The 23,164-nt window shown below is 41.3% G+C and overlaps 1 protein-coding gene across 3 annotated transcripts in view; it reads left to right on the top strand.

Moving 5' to 3' along the window:
- SNX9 (sorting nexin 9) overlaps window positions 1-23,164 on the top strand; it is a 188,467-nt gene that overhangs the window by 98,557 nt on the left and 66,746 nt on the right. For all 3 annotated transcript variants that reach the window (XM_058435628.1, XM_058435629.1, XM_032161264.2), the window contains 3 exons: window positions 10,736-10,822; window positions 16,060-16,134; window positions 18,001-18,126. In XM_058435628.1, the coding sequence (XP_058291611.1) occupies window positions 10,736-10,822; window positions 16,060-16,134; window positions 18,001-18,126 (288 nt within the window). The remainder of the gene's footprint in view (window positions 1-10,735; window positions 10,823-16,059; window positions 16,135-18,000; window positions 18,127-23,164) is intronic.

Here is a 23,164-nt window from a genome sequence, read left to right on the forward strand (position 1 = left end):
TTCCACATCTGGACAGCAAGCTCATCTTCAGGTTGGTGCCTGTGTCTTTTTGACACAACCAGTAGGCTTTGCTAGTAGTGTCTTTGATAATCTGATAGGAAAAGATGTTCCAGGCCCATCTTGTATGTTTTATATGGGGTTCTTGTTTTTTCCCCCTGAAACCTGGAGTCAACTATTTCTCTAAGTAAATCTGGTTCCTTTTAATGAAAAATGCTGCTCAGAATTCCCAATCTGGGCACTAGATATTTGATTACCTTTAAAAAAAAAAAATTAATCTTTGACCCATCATGTGATTTATTTTGTTGGGAGAAGTGAGGTAGGAATTTATTTTTTTTCCTTCAGATAGTTACTCATTTGTTCTAAAACAATAAAATGCCATCTTTATCATGTTACCTATGTTTCTTTTTTTTTTTTTTTGAGACGGAGTCTTGCTCTGTCGCCCAGGCTGGAGTGCAGTGGCGCAATCTCGGCTCACTGCAAGCTCCGCCTCCCGGGTTCACGCCATTCTCCTGCCTCAGCCTCTCCGAGTAGCTGGGACTACAGGTGCCTGCCACCACGCCCGGCTAATTTTTTTTATTTTTAGTAGAGACGGGGTTTCACCGTGGTCTCGATCTCCTGACCTCATGATCCGCCCGCCTCGGCCTCCCAAAGTGCTGGGATTACAAGCGTGAGCCACCGCGCCCAGCCCATGTTACCTATGTTTCTATATGTCTTTGGGACTTGTTGTGGACTTCGTACTTTTCTAGTTTTTCCTTGTTTTTTTTTTTTTTTTTTTTTTTCCATGAAAAAGATTGGGGGCCATTCTTGTTGGTTTATATGTCCAAATGAATTTTAGGATTAGTTTGTCCTGTTTCAGAAAAAAAAAAATCCAATTTGTATTTTTATTAGAATTATTGAAGGAGAGGGGAGATGATATTGGGGCTTCTCATCTAAAATATGGGGAGACTCTTTGAATCCATTTTATTGTATAACAAACTACCCCAAAACTTAATGACATAAAACAACAAATACTTCGTATTTCTTACAGTTCTGTGGACTGACAACGCATGGTTCTTGTGGTCTGGAGAGCCCATCTGAGGCTGGATAGTCTTAGGTGGCCTTTCCTTCATGTTGGGGTCTCACCTTACACAGCTAGGATGATGCGGGCCTCTTTCCATGTGGTCTTGGATCTGCAGAGTTACTAATCCAGCCAGGTTCAGTGGTGGCACAGGTGATCCTGGCAGCAAGAGAGGGCAGCCCCCACCCCATGTATAAGTGCTTTTCATGCCTGTGTTAGTATCACATATGCTATGGTTCTGTTGGCCAGAGTAAGACCTGAACTCGTCCAGAGTCTTTTTTCTTTTTCTTTTTTTTTTTGAGATGGAGTTTTGCTCTTGTTGCCCAGGCTGGAGTGCAGTGGCGCGATCTCGGCTCACCGCAACCTCCACCTCCCGGGTTCAAGTGATTCTCCTGCCTCAGCCTGGCGAGTAGCTGGGATTATAGGGATGTATGTTTAGTAGAGACGGGGTCTGTCCATGTTGGTCAGGCTGGTCTCAAACTCCTGTACTCAGGTGATCCGCCTGTTTCGACTTCCAAAGTGCTGGGATTACAGGCGTGAGCCACCATGCCCAGCCATTGTCCAGAGTCTTAATGGGAGGAGTGACAAAGTCATATTGCAAATTGGTATTGATATAGGGGTGGGAGGATTTACTGTGGCCATTGTTACAATCTACCTTGCTGTATTAGTCTGTTCTCACGCTGCTAGTAAAGACATACCTGAGACTGGGTAATTTATAAAGAAAAGAGATTTAATGGACTCACAATTCCACGTGGGTGGGGAGGCCTCACAGTCATAGTGGAAGGCAAAGGAGAAGCAAAGGGATGTCTTACATGGCGGCAGGCAAGAGAGCTTGTGCAGGGGGCCTCCCCTTTATAAAACCATCAGACCTCATGAGACTTATTCACTACCACGAGAACAGTATGGGGGATACCACCCCCATGATTCAGTTATCTCCACCTGGCCCTGCCCTTGACACTTGCAGATTATTACAATTCAGGGTGAGATTTGGGTGGGGACACAGCCAAACCATATCACATACTCTCCATTTTTTCCAATTTTCTGTGTTACTTAAGAAATTCTAAAGTTTTTTTCCAGATAGGTTTTACACATTTCTTAAGATTATTCCTAAATATTTCATCTTTTGCCATTACTGTACCTGATGTCTTTTTTGTCTCATTTTAATTTAGAATTCTTGGACAGGTGATATATACACACACAGTTAAAATTAAATGATATGAAAAGAAATATAATGAGAAATGTCACTTCCACTTGTGTTATCACTAAGTTTCTTCTCCCAGGTTTCTAGGTGACCAATTTAAAATTAATTTCTTGTTTTATTTAATGTTTCTTTATGGAAATACTGGCAAATATAAATATTCTGCTCATGAAAAAGGTAGCATGCTATATGCCGTGTTCCATAATTTACCTTTTTTGACCATGTATTCATTCCATGTCTGAGTATATAGATTGTTCTCATTCTCTTGTTGCTATATAATATTCCATTGTGACGGCATAGCCTAGTTTATTTAATCAGTTGCCTGTTAGTAGAAGCTATATTTGGGTAGCATTCCTTAGCATCAGATTTGCAGAAATCCAAAAGTGGAGTGATTTATTCTGTTTGTGAAGCTGTCGAAAAATGTTACTTTCATATATAATACTGGTAGAAGTTTAAATAGTACAACCCCAAATTGAGGCCGTGGGGATCTGGCAATGTCTGCCAGATTAATTTGTCTCTCTTAGTGTGTGAGATTGAGCGTTTTGTCATGCATTTAAGGGCCATTGTATTCTTTAATTAACTGTTTGTTCCTCTGCCCATTTTTGTATTAGGTTGCTGGTCTTTTTCTTGAGTTCCAGAAACTCTTTATGTATTAGAAGATTAACACTTTGTGATATGAATTGAAAATACTCTTTCCTTTATGACTTCTGCTTTATGTTAAGACTAGTGATTTTTACATAGTAATTATGTTGCGGGTCATGTTATAGGGGTCAGCAAATTTTGGCCCATGAACAAAATCTAGCCTGTCATGTGCAGTTTGTAAATAAAGTTCCACTGGAACATGGCTATATCCATGTGTTTGTATATTGTCTGTGGTAGCTTTTGCACTGCAGCAGCAGAGACAGACTGAATGGCCTGCAAACTCTAGAATATTTACTATCTGCTGCCGTACAGAAAAAGGAAAAGCAACCCCTCATTTAAAGCAATAAAATCAAAGTGTTTTGTATGATATAGCCATTTGGACATGGCCTTAAAAAAATAGCCTAGGCAACATAGTGAGATCTGGTCTCTTTAAAAAATTAAAAAATAAAATATTAGCCAGGAGTGGTGGCATGTGCCTATAGTCCTGTCTATCAGGAGGCTGAGGCAGGAGGGTTGCTTGAGCCCAGGAGTTCAAGGCTGCAGTGAGCCATGATTGCACCACTGCCCTCCAGCTTGGGTGACAGAGCGAGATGCGGTCTCTCAAATACAATAAAATATCCAATTAAATTCAAGTTTTGTGTATTTAATTATGAAGTAAGGCACAGAACAGGCAGTTACACGTGGGTTTCAGAAGTATCTGTTTTGACACATTACTTGGTAATGGTGATGGTACGTGTGAGATGGCCAGTTGATGCCACCACATCAAATCACTGTTAAGATATCTTTGTCTAATTGTTCTTGTGTACGCCGCATATAGAAGCTTTGATCTGGGTGAGTGTGGGTAGAATGACTCTTTTTTTTTTTTGAGTGAGTCTCGTCTGTCGCCAGGTGAGATCATGCAGAGATCTCGGCAATGTCCGCCAGGTTCAATTCATGCCTTCCGAGGCCTGATACAAGCGTGAGCCACCGCGCCCGGCCTTAGAATGACTCTTAAAATCATCCCAATCTCTAGAAGTTTGGTTACAGTGTAGCCTCAGTTTGTACTTCTGTGGTCTTAAGTACTTTCCAGAGCTGTTCTGCATGAGTGAACTAGAGAGAGGGAGAGTAGTTTGGAAGAGGTATGGTACAATTTGATTTATGTATTTTAAGTATTCAGAACTCTGCTACCCTAGAATTGTACAGTTGCCTTTTGTTACACTCAGATTTAAGTTTACGCTAAGTATTTCTTTGGAATTTATAATTCCACTCAGGGAATTTCTATTTACATTTCTGTTTGACTTGGAAATTTCCCAAACTGCTTGTCTAATTGACCATCAGTTTAAAAAATTCCTCTAAGTGCATTTATTTCATAATAACAGATATAAACCTATTTTAGGAAAAAACATTTTTAAAGAACATATCAATTCACCAGTTTATTCTTGAAAATTTTACATACAAAATATTTAAAAATTTTTATTCATTCTCAATTTCTGCTACCAATTCTTTTTAGAAATTTCTTCTGTTTGGAAAAGATCTTTTAACAACTATTAAAACGTTCTATCATCTTGACTATACTTTTGAATGGATTATTAAATAAATTGCTTCTCAACATTTAAGGAAACTTCATTTCCTTCTTTGGAAATTTTAAGAGCAACATTCTGAGAACATGATAATTAATTGACCCACATCCCCTTGGAGCTTCTTATCTGGTGCAGCTGACTTGGCCCTGCCATAGTTTAACAGTTTGAATAATGACACTGGTGAAACTGTAGAAAGCATGCTCATCAGGCTTTCCGATGACTCCCAGCAGGAAAAGATAAGGGAGAATTAGATGATGGCTTCAGAATTCAGAAAGCTCTTAATAGGTTGGAGCAGTGGGTTGAATCTAATAGCTTGAAATTTTATAGCGATAACCATAATATTCTGTATTTGGTTCAAATAACAATGGAGTAGGTGCAAGGTTGAACAAAAGCCGTGGAAATCACTGATATGCAGTAGTCCCCCTTTAGTGACGGGGGATATGTTCCGAGACCTCCAGAGATGCCTGCAACCAAGGATAATACCAAACCTTATGTGTGTACTATGTTTTTTCTATATATGCCTATGACAAAGTTAATTTGTAAATTAGATACAGTAAGAGATGAACAAGAATAACTAATAATAAAATAGAACAGTTATCATAGTATGCCAGCAACACCACTCTTGTGCATCAGGGTCATTATTAAGTAAAATAAGGATGACCTGAAGATGAGCACTGCCATCCCTGATAGTCAGTCTGCTAATTGGGACGGCTACTACATGACTGTCAGGTGGGCAGTGTCTATGGTGTAGAGATGCTGGACAAAGGGATGATTCACGTCCCGAGTGGGATAGTGTGAGATTGCATCATGCTACTCAGAATGGCATGGACTCTAAAACTGATAAATTGTTTATTTCTGGAATTTTCTATTTAATATTTTCCAACTGCATTTGATAGCACTTCACTGAAACCGAGGAACGTAAAACTGTGGAGAAGGAGGGACTACCTATATTGAAAAGCATTTTTGCCTTCACCATTTAGATTAAGGACAAATACATCAACATATGTTAATAGCATAATAATGCTCAGGGTCTGTGAACGTAAGTTCTATTTCTTCTAATGATCTTAATAAGTCAAGATAAGATTGAGGAAGGCATTAAATATTATACAATTTTATAAGTCATGAATGTGCTTAAGTTAAACAAGCTTGACATTTAAAGAGGTAAACTAGTTATATATAGAAATATTACCTGCTCTTTATGTAAAACTTCACTTTTCAAGGGTGTCAAATCATTCTTTCCCTGGAATTTCTGAAGATTTACATATTTTATTTTTTAATTGTACTTTTCTGTTTTAAAGATGTGGAGCAACACTGTTGAAGGATTTATTGCTTTTTTCCCTAAGATGTAATGGTGATTTACATGCAATCAGAGAGGTAGATACTTAAGAATGGGGCCTTAGCTTTTGCATTCTAATTCCCATATGAACTTTTTTTATTGCCAGGGTTTTGTGGATTTTTTTTCCTATTTTGAACTGTTTTATTCTCAATTGTTGTGTATTTTAGGATCTAGTTTTTTTGTTTTCATTTTTGCTTAATAAATACAGGTAGTTCTTAGTTCTTATGGCCAGTGTTTTTTTTTTTTTTTTAATTAGAATGTTTCCTTAATAAATTCTTTGGTTTGGGGTTATTGGTTTGTATTAACTTGGACTCTCTAGGTTGCAAGTGACAAGATGTGGACTCACATTAGTTTAATAAGCTCATAAGGAGATACATTGGCTCCAGTAACAGGGAAGTCTTCCATGGGGAGAATAAGTGTCAAGTTTGTCCTTCAAACAGGACACTGTTTCTCTTTGTCATTCTGTGCTACATTGACTTCGTTTTTCAGACAGACTTTCTCCACACCTCAGCCAGGAGCACTGTCCCCAACTCCCATACCAAAGAGCTCTGAGAAAGAATTCTCATTATCCAGTTTCCAAAAGGAAGGGATGTGGGGCAGACAGAATAACAGATATGTACAACATAGGTCAGATAGAATGCGTATTGTCACACCCCTCTCTTTTCTCAGAAGAGGAAGTATGTGTTAAGAATGGATTATGCACATTGTGGGTAGATGTGTGCTTGCACACTTGGTATTGTGTCTAGAGCATTGAATGGAGAGCTTTGAATCCACTAATGTTTATTTTACTGAGAAGTAGATTAGTAGTTAATGGAACAGATACGTGAGATTGATGTCTAGTAGCCATTCATGTCATCTGTAATACTTTTTGAAAGGAAGAGATTAGTTGTGGTTGACAATATATATTGAATATATAGTTTGGAGTTATCCACTGACTAGGACTAGGTGGAAATTTAGCTCTTAGAAATAGTTGAAGAATGAGTTCTTGAAGTATCGCTAACAGTGGAAAATGCAGTATAGGAAAATGGACCATTTCTTTCAAAGGCCACATGGAAAATAGATGGCCGTCGGGGTTGAAGCCAGCACCTCTATCTGTTTGGATACTATTAGTGGTAGACAAGAGGGGTGAGAAGGGGAAAGTGAGAAAACAGGTGGAGGCAAAATGCAAGGATAGGAAAGAGAAAAGGGGGGTGCTGGGAGATGACACCCAAAGGCTTTCAGTTTCATTGAAGCTTTAGCATCTCTAGGCTGGTCAATATTTTTTTTAATTGACATGTTATACTCATTTGGAGATACGGTTATTAAATCCTTTTGTCCTCCAGAATTATTCTCAGTTCAGATTTCTAAGAAGCATCTGTTTAAGTCTTAATTCAGTGTTTTAGATAAACTTACAAGGTTTATAAACATTTTTCTGTGAGTGTCCTTGTCTGTTTTGTGCTTACAACAGGAGATCTAGGACTGGGTAACTTAAAAAGAACGGAATTGATTCCTCATAATTGTGGAGGCAGGCAGTTCAAGATCCAGGTGCTGGCAGGGTAGGACCCGGCTCTGCTTCCAAGATGGTGCCTTGAGTGCTCCCTCCTCCAGGGGGAAAGGGTGTTGTGTCCTGACACAGCAGAAGGGTGGGCGAGAGTAAACCCACTCCCACGAGCCCTTTTTGTAGCAGTGTTGATCCCCTCATGAGGACAAAGCCTCCGTGACCTAAACACCCCCCATTTCCCGCACCTCCTAATAACCACTGCCTTGGGGGTTCAGTTTCAACATGAGTTTTGGAGGGTCCAAACCCTCTAACCTTAGCAGTGAGTAAGTGCTTAGTAATATTTAAGTGTGTGAGGCTGTTTCCATTTCTTTCTTTCTCACTTGTTTCACATTCTGCATCACTACATTCTAAGTTTAGTAAACAAGAGGCTTAGGTATTCTAATTTGGAAACTAATTGGATTCAGCTGGATTTTTAAAAATTTCAGCAGGATTCTTGAAGACCGATAACACAACAGCAGTTTCCTCGTACCCGCGAGTGTGGCTTTGCTGCTCCCAGGCTCCACTCTGAGGGCGCTTGCTTACTTCCAGCCCGTCCCCTGCCCGCATTTCTGTCCTGTCTGTCCTTATGGCAGGAAGGATCCAGGTTGATGCAACGTGTTTTTAAAAAAACACCAGCCGGGCGCGGTGGCTCACACCTGTAATCCCAGTACTTTGGGAGGCCGAGGCGGGCAGATAATGAGGTCAAGAGATCGAGACCATCCTGGACAACGTGGTGAAACCTCGTCTCTACCAAAAATACAAAAATTAGCTGGGTGTGGTGGTGTTTGCCTGCAATTCCAGCTACTTGGGAGGCTGAGGCAGGAGAATAGCTTGAATCTAGGAGGCGGAGGTTGCAGTGAGCTGAGACTTGCCACTGCACTTTAGTCTGGTGACAGAGAGAGACTCTGGCTCAAACAAAACGAAACAAAAACAAAAACTACCCCGGCCAGGCATGGTGGCTCATGCCTGTAATCCCACACTTTGGGAAGCCAAGGCGGGTGGATCACCTGAGGTCAGGAGTTTGAGACCAGCCTGACCAACATGGTGAAACCCCATCTCTACTAAAAATACAAAAATTAGCCGAGTGTGGTGGTGGGCGCCTGTAGTCCCAGCTACTTGGGAGGCTGAGGCAGGAGAATCGCTTGAACCCAGGAGGCGGAGGTTGTAGTGAGCCCAAATTGGCATCACTGCACTCCAGCCTGGGCAACAAGAGCGAAACAGTCTCAGAAAAACAAACAAACACCACATAACATGACAAGCAGAATTCTGTCCACTTTTGCAGCCATGTCAGGAAAACACCTCAGCACAGCTGCTTTGTTCTTCATGACGCCCTGAGGGAGCCGCCCTGCTGGCCTGGGCGCCCTTCCATGCTCTTCACTCGGGTCCCAGCCTCCAAGGATGGAGGTGGGGCGCTGCTGGGATGTCATGACTCACAGGCTCTCCCACCATTTGTTTCTTCCCAACAGTTTACTAGGAAAAATTTCAGACATGGAGAAAGGTTGGAATTGAACACCATAGACCCACCATCTAGATTCAGTACCTGCTTTGTCACATACTCATCCATCAGTCCATCTTACTATTTTTTACGTATTTCAAGATAGCATTTTGGCTTTTTTTTTTCTTGTCTGTTATCACTAAATATGAACCTTTATTCTCATTAAAATAATTTCAGGCATCATTAAGCAAATACATAGAAAGGGCAATGGCCAAGAAAAGGGCCTTTCAAGTTCTTGCCATATGGCGGGTGTTCAGTAAATATTGTTAAATTAGTGCACTTGCATTAGCCCTGTTAGACTAGCCCTGTCGCTAAACTTGAATTTGCCTTTTAGGACAAACAATTACTTTTAAACCATATGTTTCCTAGGTACATGTGATCCCCAGTTTATAGGATGGACTTGAGGAAGATAGTCTGTAAAAGACAATCACTTCAAATTTGAAAGGGATTTAAAAATATGTGTTACATATTATAAAGGTATATATAAAACATTTTAAACACATACTTTGTTTTTACCACAGTGATTCTCTCTTGGGATACATGCACAGCAGTGTTCCAAGGAATCAGTGTTTCTAGACCCTGTCTCAAGGATCCTCTTGAGGAAGAGTCTGCAAGAGCAGTCTCTCCTCACTCCAGCCAGAATAGCTTTGTCCTAGTCTGTCTTATATGAAATTAAAATTTCATTTAGGGCTGGTCATAGTGGCTCACACCTGTAACCCCAATACTTTGAGAGGAAGATCTCTTGAGCCCAGGAGCTCAAGACCAGCCTAGGCAACATGGTGAAACCTTATCTCTACAAAAAATACAAAAATTAGCTGGGCAAGGTGGCACGCGCCTGTAGTCCCAGCTACTGGGGAGGCTGAGGTGGGAGGATTGCTTGAGCCTGGGAGGTCGAGGCTGCAGTGAGCCATGATGGCACCACTGCACTCCAGCCTGGGTGACAGAGTGAAACTCTGTCTGGAAAAATAAATAAAAGCTTTTATTTTAAGGAAACGTTTTAAAATCATGGCTGTTTAGGTAACTTGACCAGCACACACTGCCCTATGTAAGTCTTGGTATGGTGGAAGAGTACCCGAATCTTGAATTTCTGAGTTAATGTGGCTAAAGATGCTGCATTATCATTCTTATTAGATAAGGAACAGTGAACATTTTAATAGCAAGGGATTCTTCTAAAGATGTGTGAATCTTAGATATGTGTGCATGTGTGTATGTCTCTCTCTTCAGTTTCTGAGAGTCAGTGTTCCCAGAATGAACAGTTTGTGTATTTCCACTTCTTACCTCCTAAGAGAAAGAACATAGTCTGTTGCTGTTGTCAATGAAATAGGTGTTTGTTTGTTTGTTTGTTTAAGAGACAGCAGGGTCTCACTGTTGCGCAGGCTGGAGTGCAGTGGCATGATCCTGGCTTACTGTAACTTTGACCTCCTGGGCTCAAGCAATCCTCCTACCCCAGTCTTTTCAGTAGCTGGTACTACAGGTGCTGGCAACAATGCCCAGCTAATTTTTCTTTACTTTTTTTGGTAGAGATGGAATCTCGCTTTGTTGCCCAGGCTGGTCTCGAACCCCTGGCCTCAAGCAATCCTCCTGCTATTTAGTCTCCCAAGTAGCTGGGATTGCAGGTGTGAGCTGCTGCACTCAACCAAAATAGGTATATTTTGAGTAACTTTTTTAGGGCTGATCTCTAAATGCAATGTGGGCGCTGCCAGAAACCTTCCCTGCCTCCGGAACAGAACAGGGCTATCACCGTTGGTGTTATTCTTCCTCAGAGTAGAGCAGATGAGTCATTTTGGTAATGCCTTCCTTTCTTCCAAAACAGCCACAGCCACTATCACGTTTGTACCAGCATGCCTAGAAAGTGAACTGTACACCTTTCGTGTTTTTACTACTCTGTTTATGTTCGTAACATCCTCTTTTCCTCTCAACTCCTGATAGGCTCGGGTTATGTATGATTTTGCCGCTGAACCTGGAAATAATGAACTGACGGTTAATGAAGGAGAAATCATCACAATCACAAATCCGGTAAGAGAACCGTACATGCGAATCTGATGTCCCATGTGGACTTATTTTTAAGATTTTATTTTTTTGTAAGTTAATCATTCAAACCCACATGATTTTTTTCCTGTTGCTTATGAAATATTAATGGTGAAGTAAGAAGCTATTATATCAATACAGGAAAAAAGTTCCCTAAAGACAGCTATGTATGTAATTGAGTTTATTATGTCTGCTTATTTTGCATCTTCTTCAATATGTTTATCTTACAATTTTTTAAATTACTTACAACCTCTTAGGTACCCCATAGTTGTCCTGGAACGTGGTTCAGTGTGTTTACCCCTGGCACGATAATTCTGTATCTCTAGAATAAGTAAAAGATAATGGTGATTTTCCTAAATGTCTTAACTGATTGATCCTATCATCATTTTTCTAAGCTCTTTTCCTAAATCAGATTAGGTTGCCAGAAAGCAATATACTTAGACCAGCTCCAGTGGAGTTAGCTCAGCTCCAAGTGGAGTTCTCTTTGCTGAATTACAAGTTATTGCCTCAGCTTTTATTCAAACAAGAAGCAACTCTATGTATAAAAAGCATTTCTGCATCTTTACCAAACCCTGTTTGAACTTGTGTACATATACATACACACATGCATCTTCAGGTACACTCATATGTATGCATATGTACACATACACTCATCTTCGGATGTGTGTCTCTGCTTATATAACTGGGTTTATTATGCCCTCCCAGATAAGCATCTATGTGATCTCTTATCTCAGGTTCTTTCTCCTGGAGATTGGGTACATTTTGTTTCATGAAGTCAAATCTTTATAGACTGTTGGATTTCTGTTATGGTCTGTGTTGTCGGGAAGCTTAGAGGCAAACATAATATTCATTTGTGTCCAGTCTTCCTTGCCCAAGATTCTGTTACAGTTTTTTCCATTATTTCTGTGTGATACTTGTCTCATTACGTTTAATTGTCCTTTCTACGTGTAACTTTATTGTAACTGTTCTTAAAATATGTAGCAAAACTATGAGATGAACATCATTTGAAATAATGTAACAAAAATTGTATCAATTAATAGTATTTAATTGCAGGCTCATATAGATGGAGAAGGAACAAAAGCAGGTAGGGAGAATTTGTCTTTGTAAACTGAGTAAAACTTGAACCCATCGTTACCGGCTTTCTTCACCTGGCTGATTTCGTGACACTGCCCTGCGCATCCCTGTCCTTGGTCCACGCCTCCGCCTCTGGGCCCCACACTGCAACGTGTCTCTTCTGTGTCCTCTCCCTCGTGACCATCACTCACATACTTAATGTATGTGCAGCCTTGGGAGAGGTACCCTGGAGATACAAAGATAGGAAACCTGGCCCTTGCCCTGTACTCCTTGTTTTCCAGAGAGGTCTGCATGCCAGTGTTTCTTACTGTTTCCAGAAGGGAGCTTGCTGTGTCTGTGCTGTAGAACATGTTGGATCCCACACGCCTCTCCCCGGCCTCGCTGGCTGTCCTCTTGTGTCCCTCCCCTCTCTGCCTCACGAGTGTTGGGGTTCCCACGTCATTCCATCTTCAGCCCATTTCCTTATACTATGTGGTCTCAGATTTTTGTATTGCCATCTCTGTGGTGATGACTTTAAACCTGTATCTGCAGCTTCCTCCTGTGGCTCCAGCCTCAGAGGAGGCCAGACACCTTCACCTAGTTTTTTCACAAGCGCTTCACACTGACCACGTCCAGACTCAGCTTATCACCCATGCGATGCTCAGCCTACTCCTACTTCTCTGTATTTCTGTATTTCTGTTGCGGCGCCTTTCCATTCAGTGAACCAAGGCTCCCAAGGCTAAGTCACTTAAAGCCATTGGTTTCTCTCCTTAAAGTTTTACTCCGTCCAGCCTCCTCTCTCCACCCTGCACTTCCTGCCAGCGCCCTGCGCTAAGCTCTCATCCTCTTGCCTGGACCGTGCACCTTCCTCACTGGCCTCTCCCTCAAGCCCAGGGTCTGACTAAATGGCCAGTGTGGCCAGGTCACTCCTCTCTGGCAGCATTTTCTGTCAGCTGTAGGTCTGTGAGATACCCCACCATGGGCCCCATCAGACCTCGCCAGCCTTTCCCTGTGCACATGCACAGGCACACACACGCACACCCATGTACGTGCTCTCACACGCACTCTCTCACGTTATGCATGCCACCACACACACTCGCACACACCCTTATGCGTGCACACGCACACACATGCACACACACCCTCGCACCCTCATACACCTCTCATGCTCTCATACACTTTACATACTCTTTCACATGCACACTTTTACACACACACACACCTTCTCACTCTCGCCTCATGCACACCCACACTCGCATGCTCACACACATAGGCAGCACTCACACGTGTGAGCATGCACACACACCCTCTTCACTCGCTTGCCCTCACACACCCACACTCATGCTGTCACACATACACATGCACTCACATATGTGAGCACACACACCCTCACTCACCTGCTCTCATGCACACCCACACTCATGCTGTCACACGTACATGCACTCACACATGCAAGCACACACACACCCTCACTCTCACCTGCTCTGTCACATCCCCACACTCATGCTCTCACATATGCACTCACACGTGTGAGCATGCACGTACACTCTCACCTGCGCTCTCACTCACACTCATGCTCTCACACAGATGCAGCACTCACCCGTGTGAGTGCACGCACCCCTCAGACACTGTCACCTGCTGTCACACACACACACTCTCTCACACAGAGGCACCACTCACCCGTGCAAGCACATACGCTCTGCAGATAGTCTCATCTGCTCTCACACATACATGCACTCACCTGTGCAAGCACACACACTCCTCAGACACTCTCACGTGCTCACACATACATGCAGTCACCCTTGTAAGCACACACACCCCTCAGACACTCTCACCTGCTCTCACACATACATGCACTCACCCGTGCAAGCACACACACCCCTCACTCACCTGCTCTCACACATACCCACACTCTCCTGCTCTCACACAGATTTAGCACTCACTCGTGCAAGCATGCATATGCTCCTCAGACACACTCACCTGCTCTCATGCACACACACACTCGCATGCTCGCACAGAGCTCCTGTGGAAGGAGAGAGTGAGAACTGTGGCAGTGCAAAGATCGAGGAGGGAGAATGAGGAACGGCAGAAGTGATAGTAGTTTTTGAATAGTGAACATATTTAGAAAACGTGCTTTATATGTCTTGGATTAATAAAAGAATCGGCCAGGTGCAGTGGCTTGCGCTTGTAATCCCAGTACTTTTGGAGGCCGAGGCGGGTGGATCACTTTGAGCTCAGCAGTTCAAGACCAACCTCAGTAAGATGGCAAAACCTCGTCTCTACAAAAAATACAAAAATTTAGCCAGGTGTGGTAGTGCACGCCTGTAATACCAGCTACTTGGGAGACTGAGGTGGGAGGGTCACTTGAGCCCAGGAGTTCGAGGCTGCAGTGAGCCAAGATTGCGCCACTGCATGTCAGCTTGGGAGACAAAATGAGACAGTGTCTCCAAAAAAAAATCACTGGGTGGAAAAAGATTATGTAGTAATTTTGTATAATATGCTTGGTGTGCATGTTCTCATTCATAGGTGGGAATTGAACGATGAGAACGCTTGGACACAGGGTGGAGAACATCACACACCAGGGCCTGTCGTCGGGTGGGAGGAGGAGGGAGGGATAGCATTAGGAGAAATACCTAATGTAAATGACGCGTTAACGGGTGCAGCACACCAACATGGCACATGTATACCTATGTAACAAACCTGCATGTTGTGCACATGTACCCTAGAACTTAAAGTATAATAATAATTTAAAAAATTTTTTTAAATGCTAGATGTGTGTAAGTTAAATAGATTCATTTTTAATCTTAGCAGAGATTAAAGATTCTTCAGTCTTACTCACCTTTTTTTTTTTTTCTTTTTTGCAGACAGGGTCTCACCCTGTCACCCAGGCTGGAGTGAGGTGGTGTGATCTTGGCTCCCTGTAACCTCTGCCCTCTGGGTTTAAGCAATTCTTATGCCCCAGCCTCCCCAGTAGCTGGGATTACAGGTGTGAGCCACTGTACCCAGCCTCATCTAATTTCTTTATTGAGGTATTTAATTTTTCTTGGTAAAATAGCAACTTGTCCTCAAGTTGCTATTGTGGTCAGAAAGTGACAAAGTTGTGGCTTAAAGTGATTTTTTAAGAGAATGTGATTATTCAGATTCAGATTATTAACTAATTAGGGCATTATTTTAAAACTGTAAAAACTCTTACTATGTTAAGATGAGAAAGTGGGACTTGCCACTTAACATTGTTAATAATTAATAATATTAATATTAACATCAATAGCTTAATATTTAGATACAGTTTCTTCCAAAGATAGCAACTTTTATTCTGAATAAAAGTTACAATTTTTCCTTTGATCATAGATTGAAATGACAATCCTGGTATATAGAGGTCTACTTTATTACTTAGTTTATTAATATTATTTATCTGGAAGAACTAAGGAACCATGGATCGGTTCACTTTTTCTGCATAACAATCCCAAAACTTAGTAGTTTAACCCAGTAACCATTTGTTACTGCTTAGGAATCTACAAGTCAGCTGGATGGTTCTCCTGAGCTGCACTGCGTGTGTCTGCAATCACTGGACCCTGCTGGGGACTGACTGGTCTAAGCTAGCCTCACTCATGAGTCTGCCAGTTCTTTGGGTTGGCTGGCTTTGGATGGGGCAACAGGGAGACTGGGTTTCTGTCATCATCTAGCAACCCACATTCGTTCATATAGCAGCTTGGGTGCCAGAAGAGTCAGCTGAAGTGTGCAGAAGCCCTTGAGGCAAGGTTCTGGATTCCCTGGAGGATTTCCACCTGATTCTGTTGACCAGCGAGGTGGCAGAGGGCAGATTCCAGGCCTGGGATGCACATCCCACCGCTTCACATTCAGAGCTGCAAGCCGCTTTTATCATCTGCCACAGACCAGTACACAGACAAGACGAGGGTCATCTAATCATCAGCTGTTTTCAATCTTTGATCACTTATTATTGAAGTTTGATTTTTCTTGTTTTTAGGTTACATCATTTTCTGAAGTAAAGAGAAGGCTTAAGAATTTAAGATTTTGAACAGTGTTCTCTAGGAATGAAAAGCTTAATGTTAATTGCTTTTTTTATGTATAACAATTCCTCCACACAAAATTTCTCCAGGAAATCTCAACTGCAATCTTTTTCTTTCTTTTTTTTTTTTTTGGTGACTTATTAGGATGTAGGTGGAGGATGGCTGGAAGGAAGAAACATCAAAGGAGAACGAGGGCTGGTTCCCACAGACTATGTTGAAGTAAGAGCTTCCTGTCATTCATTCATTAGAGCTCATCTTTGTCAGGCATCTTTTTATGAATTCTCAACTTACAGGAAGTCAGCAACTTTTTGTAAAATAAAATCTCCATTGTAAATATAATAAATGTTAACTATATAAAACATGGAAAGTACATTGAAATAGAACTAAGCAAAATATTACCTGTAGACCCAAGCTCCAAAGAATGACTACAAGTATTTACATTAAGTTTCTTCCAGGGATAGCAACTTTTAATTAGTCTGAATAAAAGTTAGTATTTTTCCTTTGCTAATATTGTCTATATTATAAATATATATATTATAAATTGTATAAATTCAATAAGATATATGAAATTATATATCAATATATCTGTTATATATAATTTTTAATATATATTTTTATAATAAGCAAAATATAAATTTTATAAAATATAAATTATATAAATTATAAATATAGATATATATTTATAATATGATACATATAACATATTTTTCCTTTGCTGATATTGCTGCCGTCTATAATATTGTTTATTGTACAATTGACTCACAGTTTAAATAGATTTTCTTAAGTGCATATCTCAGTTCCTTCTCCCATTCCCATAGACAGAGGGGTGTCTTGGGGGAGCCGCTGTGGGGCTCTCCTGGGTAGAGCTGTTAGGATGGGTACCCAGGAGAGCAACACAGCAGCCTGGGCTGGCTCTGCCTGGGACACCCCCCAGCTGAGCCAACCGCCTGGCGCCCCCTGCTGGTTGTCTTTTGTCCCTCCAAACAGAGCATGTGCAGGTTCTTGGCAAGCTTGTCTTTCATGTTGGGTGACAGAAAGAAGCGAAGGTTTCCTGATGCCCTTGTGAGTACAGCTGGAGCTAGATCAAGAATAAAGGTACCTTTGGTTCACCTCCAGGAGAAAAGAATTCCCCCCAAAGGATGTTTACCTGGGACCTGTCTGCAGTGAGATCTAAGGCCATCTTTCTGTAGTTGATAGATAGTGAAGTGGGGAGTCATGACCCCTCAAAGAATCTGATGCAATCTCTAGGCTTTCCCTCAGGAACGTGTGCCCATGCACACACCACAGCCTTTTCCATACAACTGCAACCCCCTATTCACAGGCCCCTGGCCGCAATCCGCAGGTTTTATGTTGAAGTCTTGTTTTACTTGTATGCACCCTGCATCCAGGAGCCTACAAATTGACAAGATTGAGAAAAATCTGAGAATTTAAGTTGATATTGGCAGTAATTGGATTTTCTAGGATTCTGCTTATAGAAAGGAATAGTAATGACATATATTCTTGGGTTTGCCTACCTTTTAAGAATATAAAACCCCCTCTATTAGAAATAGATCCTGCAGGCAGAAAAATCAGTAAGGACATGGTTGAACTCAGCACCATCGATAAATTGGTGTCCACTTAGGGATGTCTATAGACTGTTTCATCAAACCACAGCAGCATACATGTTCTTTTCAAGCTTACATGGAACGTCCTCCAAGACAGACCACATATTCTGAGCCATAAAACATACCTCAATATGTTTGAAAGAAGTCATACAATGTCTGCCCTGAGACACAGTGGAATCACACTAGAAATCAAAACAGAAAGATAGATGGAAAATCTGTAAATACTTAGAGATTGAACAGCCCACTTCTAAATAATGCATGGATCAAAGAAGAAATCTTGAGAAATTAAAAAATAGCTTGAACTAAATAAAAATGAAAATACAACCCATCAAAATATGAGTATGCAGCAAAAGCAGTGCTTACAGAGAAATTTGTAGCATTGAAGAATATAAACCCTTTCTGACAATTCTTGTTTGCCCTCAAAGACTCCCTGAAGTAACTGTAATCCATGAAAATAACTGTGGCTCTTTCTCCTTTTCAGATTTTACCCAGTGATGGAAAAGATCAATTTTCTTGTGGAAATTCAGTGGCTGACCAAGCCTTCCTTGATTCTCTCTCAGCCAGCACAGCTCAGGCCAGTTCGTCGGCTGCCAGCAACAATCACCAGGTACGTCTCACTTCCTCCTTCTGGATGTGGCTGGCTTTACTGAAAACAGCATATTTGTGAAAGCTTGTGATGCATTATAGCTATTGCCATTCCCCAAAAGCATAAACAAAGTCGCTTTTAGGTTGTTATGTGGCATTTCTGTTGGGTACTAACAAAGAACTCACCTGTTAAGCCTGATAATGACTGTTTGCAAAATTTATTATAAGAGAAAAGGCAGGGTGTTGAGGGTTGCTTTTAGAAGTCTGTCATGAGGCCGGGCGTGGTGGCTCACGCTTGTAATCCCAGCACTTTGGGAGGCCGAGGCGGGCGGATCACGAGGTCAGGAGATCGAGACCACGGTGAAACCCCATCTCTACTAAAAATACAAAAAATTAGCCGGGCGTGGTGGCGGGCGCCTGTAGTCCCAGCTACTCGGAGAGGCTGAGGCAGGAGAATGGCGTGAACCCGGGAGGCGGAGCTTGCAGTGAGCCGAGATCGCGCCACTGCACTCCAGCCTGGGTGACAGAGCGAGACTCCATCTCAAAAAAAAAAAAAGTCTATCATGATATGAACGCGGACCCCAGAAACTGCAAATACCCTCTTAGATAAAGGCACGGAAAGAAGAGGAAGAAGAGGAGGCTCTTGTTGTTGAGGAGGTCAGTGTCAGAGCCTCGGCCTGGATCAGGGAATGGATTCCCTGGCCCTGGCATGTTGCTTACACTCTCAGAGCTAGAGGCCCTCATCCTGCGCGTAGAAGCAATGCATGTGAAAATCTACCAGATCCAGGCACTCAGCACTTGGTACTCTTATTGTATTGCTTCTAGGAAACTTAGAATAGTGGGATAACTTGAGAAGAATACAAGGAAATTTTACATTAACTTTAATTAAAATTTGACTAGTTTAGGTGAATTTGTCTAGTTCATTTATTGCCAAATAATGACACAGAGTGACAAGAAGAAAATTGAGAAGATAGATATCAAAATACTGTTGCTGCTGGGCACAGTAGCTCACGCCTGTAATCCCAGCATTTTGGGAGGCCAAGGCAGGTCATTGCTTGAGTGCTGGAGTTCGAGACAAGCCTGGGCAACACGGTGAAACCCCACCTCCACACATTTTTTTAAAAAAAAGTTAAAAAAAAGAATTAAAATATTATTAACTGCTTACATCTTTAGAAATGAATGGGCTTTAGGAGATGTTATTTCTTGATTTTTTTTAACTACATAAAAGGTTTTAAATTCTATCAGGCCTAATAATCATATCACTTACAAATATTTGCTTATAGAATATCTGTTTATTAGCCAGGCACAGTGGCTCATGCCTGTAATCCCACCAGCACTTTGGGAGGCCAAGGCGGGTGGATCACCTGAGTTCAGGAGTTTGAGACCATCCTGGCCAACATGGTGAAACCCCATCTCTACTAAAAATACAAAAATTAGCTAGGTGTGGTGGCAGGCACCTGTAATCCAAGCTGCTCGGGGGGGCTGAAGCAGGAGAATCACTTGAACCGGGAGGTGGCCACTGCAGTAAGCCGAGATCGTGCCACTGTACTCCAGCCTGGGCGAGTGAGACTCTGTCTCAAAAGAAAAAGAATATCTGTCAATTGACCTTCCAAGTGAGTTTATCTAAGTTTATCACCATATACTAACTGCAGGTTTTATACATTTCAAAACAGCTTTTTGTAGACATTCTGAATTACAGATTAGACTCAGATATTTAAAATTTGCAGGCAAGGTGATCACTGGAATTGAAGAACACTTTTCTATATTTTATTATTCTATGCTACTTGAGAACATTGGCCAGGTAAGGGTTACTCACTGTGAAACGTGAATAGTAGTTATACCTCACTGGAAGTTTTCCCAGGGGTTCTCAACCTGAGCCTCATTGCCGTTTGAGGCCCCACACCCTTTCCTAGTGGGGCCCATACTGGGTACTGCAGGATGTTGAGCAGCTTTCCTAGCTTCTACCTACCAGGTGCCAGTCACATGCACGCCGCCTCGGTTGTGACAACCAAAAATGTCTCCAGATATAGCCAAGTGTTGCCTAGGAGCAAAGCCAAGCCGGTTGAGAGTCACTGAGTTACACAAAAGCACCCATGAAATGAGTTTGCATTAATAAAGGACCACATTTTAATAAAAGAATTGTAATGAGGTGATCATAGAATAAGTGAGGCAAACAAAAAAATAGAAATATTTATCTTATTTTAATTCTAGGGACTGACCAGCTATTATCTCAAGATAGGTGGAAGCAGTTTAGCTAATGAAAAGAAATTAAAACTCAGATTTAAGTCATGTTCTGTTAGGAAATATATTCCTTGGTATTTACTTGTAGTTTAATGCAAACTGGTATAAGTCTAAAATTTGTTTCATCTAGGTTATTTAGAAGGTAAGAAAACCAAAAAAAAAAAGCAGGGGGGGAGGGAATCTAGTCCAACATTGAATCTAATCAGATCCTTTGAAAGCAAAGAAAAATGAACTGAAGCTAGAATTAACAAAATGCAGAAAGCATAGCCATCAATTTGAGCATTTGAATTTAATGTAAATCAAGTAAAAATATTTTAATGGCTATCTCTGCCCTCTGTTATCTGGAATATGAGAACAATTTAAGTAGGCCAAAATTTGGGTACATCTTATAAATACCATGAAAGATGTCATGAGTAGGAAACCAGATGACCGTTATTAATTGGTAGCTTTTTAAACATTTTCCTATCAGGTTTGCCCATTGCTTTCATTTTCTGAATGCAGGTAGGAAGATGCGTGTTCTGAGGTGAGCTGCTTGGGAGGCTCTGATTGCCTGTTCTGGCACGTGCTCTCTCCCAGGGTCAGTTTTGTTTTGAGAGCGGGGACCTCAGAGAAGCTGGGCCTCTCTCCTGCCCATCAGGCCCATGGGCACATCCCCTCTCAGGCCTGCATCTCTTCAGCTTGGCACACTCTGCTAACTTCGGAGCCAGTGTCTCTTTACTCATCTTAGCATCAGTTAGTTTAAATTTGCTCCCACACAAACAAGTTGAAGCCCCATATTCAGTTGGTTATCCAACTTCCTGAGTGTCGTATTTTTCTTTAAGTATTTATTTTTAAAGATCTCTTTGAATAACTTATTTCGAGCCTGCTACTCGTTCCTTGACTTTGTATTCTTAATCTGTGCTGCATTTCAGAGTAACTAGTTCATAAATATATAACCTACTGTGTAAGATAGCACTTTCTTTTGGTTTTTCTTAAAACTCCTAATTTCAGGTTGCTTGGGGAACCCTTTGGTTCTAGATTCTTACCGAGTAGTCTCAGGTAAGCAGAGCTGCCGGTGTCAAGGCAGCTTGGCCCACTGTGATTGCTTTCCTCTTTTAATGGTGAGAAAACGCTTTATCAGCTAAAATGTAGTCCAGCTTGGCTGCAGTTTAGACTAGAATTGTCAGTGTGAAAGGAATATGGTGAGTTGTTCTTTAAATGGACTGAAACAGTTTGGTTTGGAAAATTATAAAGCTGTTTATTAAAGTACTTGGAGAAAATAATAGACAGCATTTTTTTATGACCTTGGAATATGGAAGCCCTCTTTTTTTTTTTTTTTTTTTTTGAGACAGATTCTCGCTCAGTCTCCCAGGCTGGAGTGCAGTGGCGTGATCTCAGCTCACTGCAACCTCCGCCTCCTCCTGGGTTCAAGTGATTCTCCTGCGTCAGTCTCCTGAGTAGCTGGGACTACAGGTGCCCGCCACCACGCCCAGGTAATTTTTGTATTTTTGGTAGAGACGGGGTTTCACCATATTGGCCAGGCTGGTCTCAAACTCCTGACCTTGTGATGCGCCCGCTTCGGCCTCCCAATTGCATCCGGCCTATGGAAGCCCTTTCTGAGGCTGACAGCACAAAGTCTAGTAGCCATTAAGGAGATAATTGATACATTTAAGTAAGCAAGTAATATTAAATTAGGAAAAATACGTCTGACCTATGATGGATACAGGCTAATTCCATTCATATACATACACTCTTGCTAATCTGTAAGAAAAAGATGAAGAATTCAGAAGAAATAGGTGAATGTATAAACAGGCTGTTCTTTGGGGGAAAAAGGTACTAATAGTTAATAAACTTGGGAAAATGCTCATTTTGAGATTCTTCTATCAAACTAGTGGAGAATGAAAACATTTTAAAACCTAGTGTCATAAAGCTGTGGTCAGATAGGCAATGTCACACAAAGCGAGGGAAAGGATAAAGTGATGAAGCTTTTCAGGGCTGGTTCGGTAATGTATATGAGTATTTACAATGCATATCTCTAAGGCCCAGCGGTTCCGAGTTCCTCCTGCAGATCTCGCAGAACACAGGTTTCTGGGCAAGAATGTTTCCTACCGCATTGTTTGTAACAGCAGAAAACCGGAATGTAAATGTCTGTCAGCAGGGGACTGATCAGATGAACTATAGGCAGCCAGGCAGTGGAAAGCTGAGCTTCTCTTAGGGAGAGTTTGGGTGGATTTAGATGTACAGATAGAGATTTGATTTTTTTTAAAGGCACCTCAATATGGGTAATGTTATCTTTCTTGTGTTTAAATGCACACACATACACACACACCATAGATGCAAAGTGTGTAGAAAATTTATTGAAGTATACCCAAGAACTGAATCAAACTCTCTTCATTTTCTTATTCAAATACAGATTTTATATTACCCAGATGAGGACAACCATTTTATTACCTTTGAAAAGAAAGCATAGTTTTTAGTGGTTAATATTAGTTTCATTATTAGTTACTTATCGGTTATTTCACAGTTTCAAGAGTATTTCACATTAGTGGCTGAACCACTAGAATGAATGGACCAGCTGATGGGAATGAATATCAGTTGTCAAAAATCTCTCCTCCTGTATGTGCTAGTCTTGTTTTTCATCAGTTATTGTTGTTTAGATTACATCACTGCTGTGATTCTGAAAAGGTTTCAGTATAGATCTTAAACTCTCAGATTACTGCATCTTTAGAGTACTTACTTTTGAGAAATTAATAGAAAGTTTTTGTTTGTACTTTTCTAAAGAATGAGAACAATGAGGTTTAAATGCTACTTAAAAGTTCTGTAAACCTAGATGTCTTATC

The sequence above is a fragment of the Hylobates moloch genome, unplaced genomic scaffold (assembly GCF_009828535.3).
Source record: "Hylobates moloch isolate HMO894 unplaced genomic scaffold, HMol_V3 SCAFFOLD_2, whole genome shotgun sequence".
NCBI classification, from domain to species: domain Eukaryota; kingdom Metazoa; phylum Chordata; class Mammalia; order Primates; family Hylobatidae; genus Hylobates; species Hylobates moloch.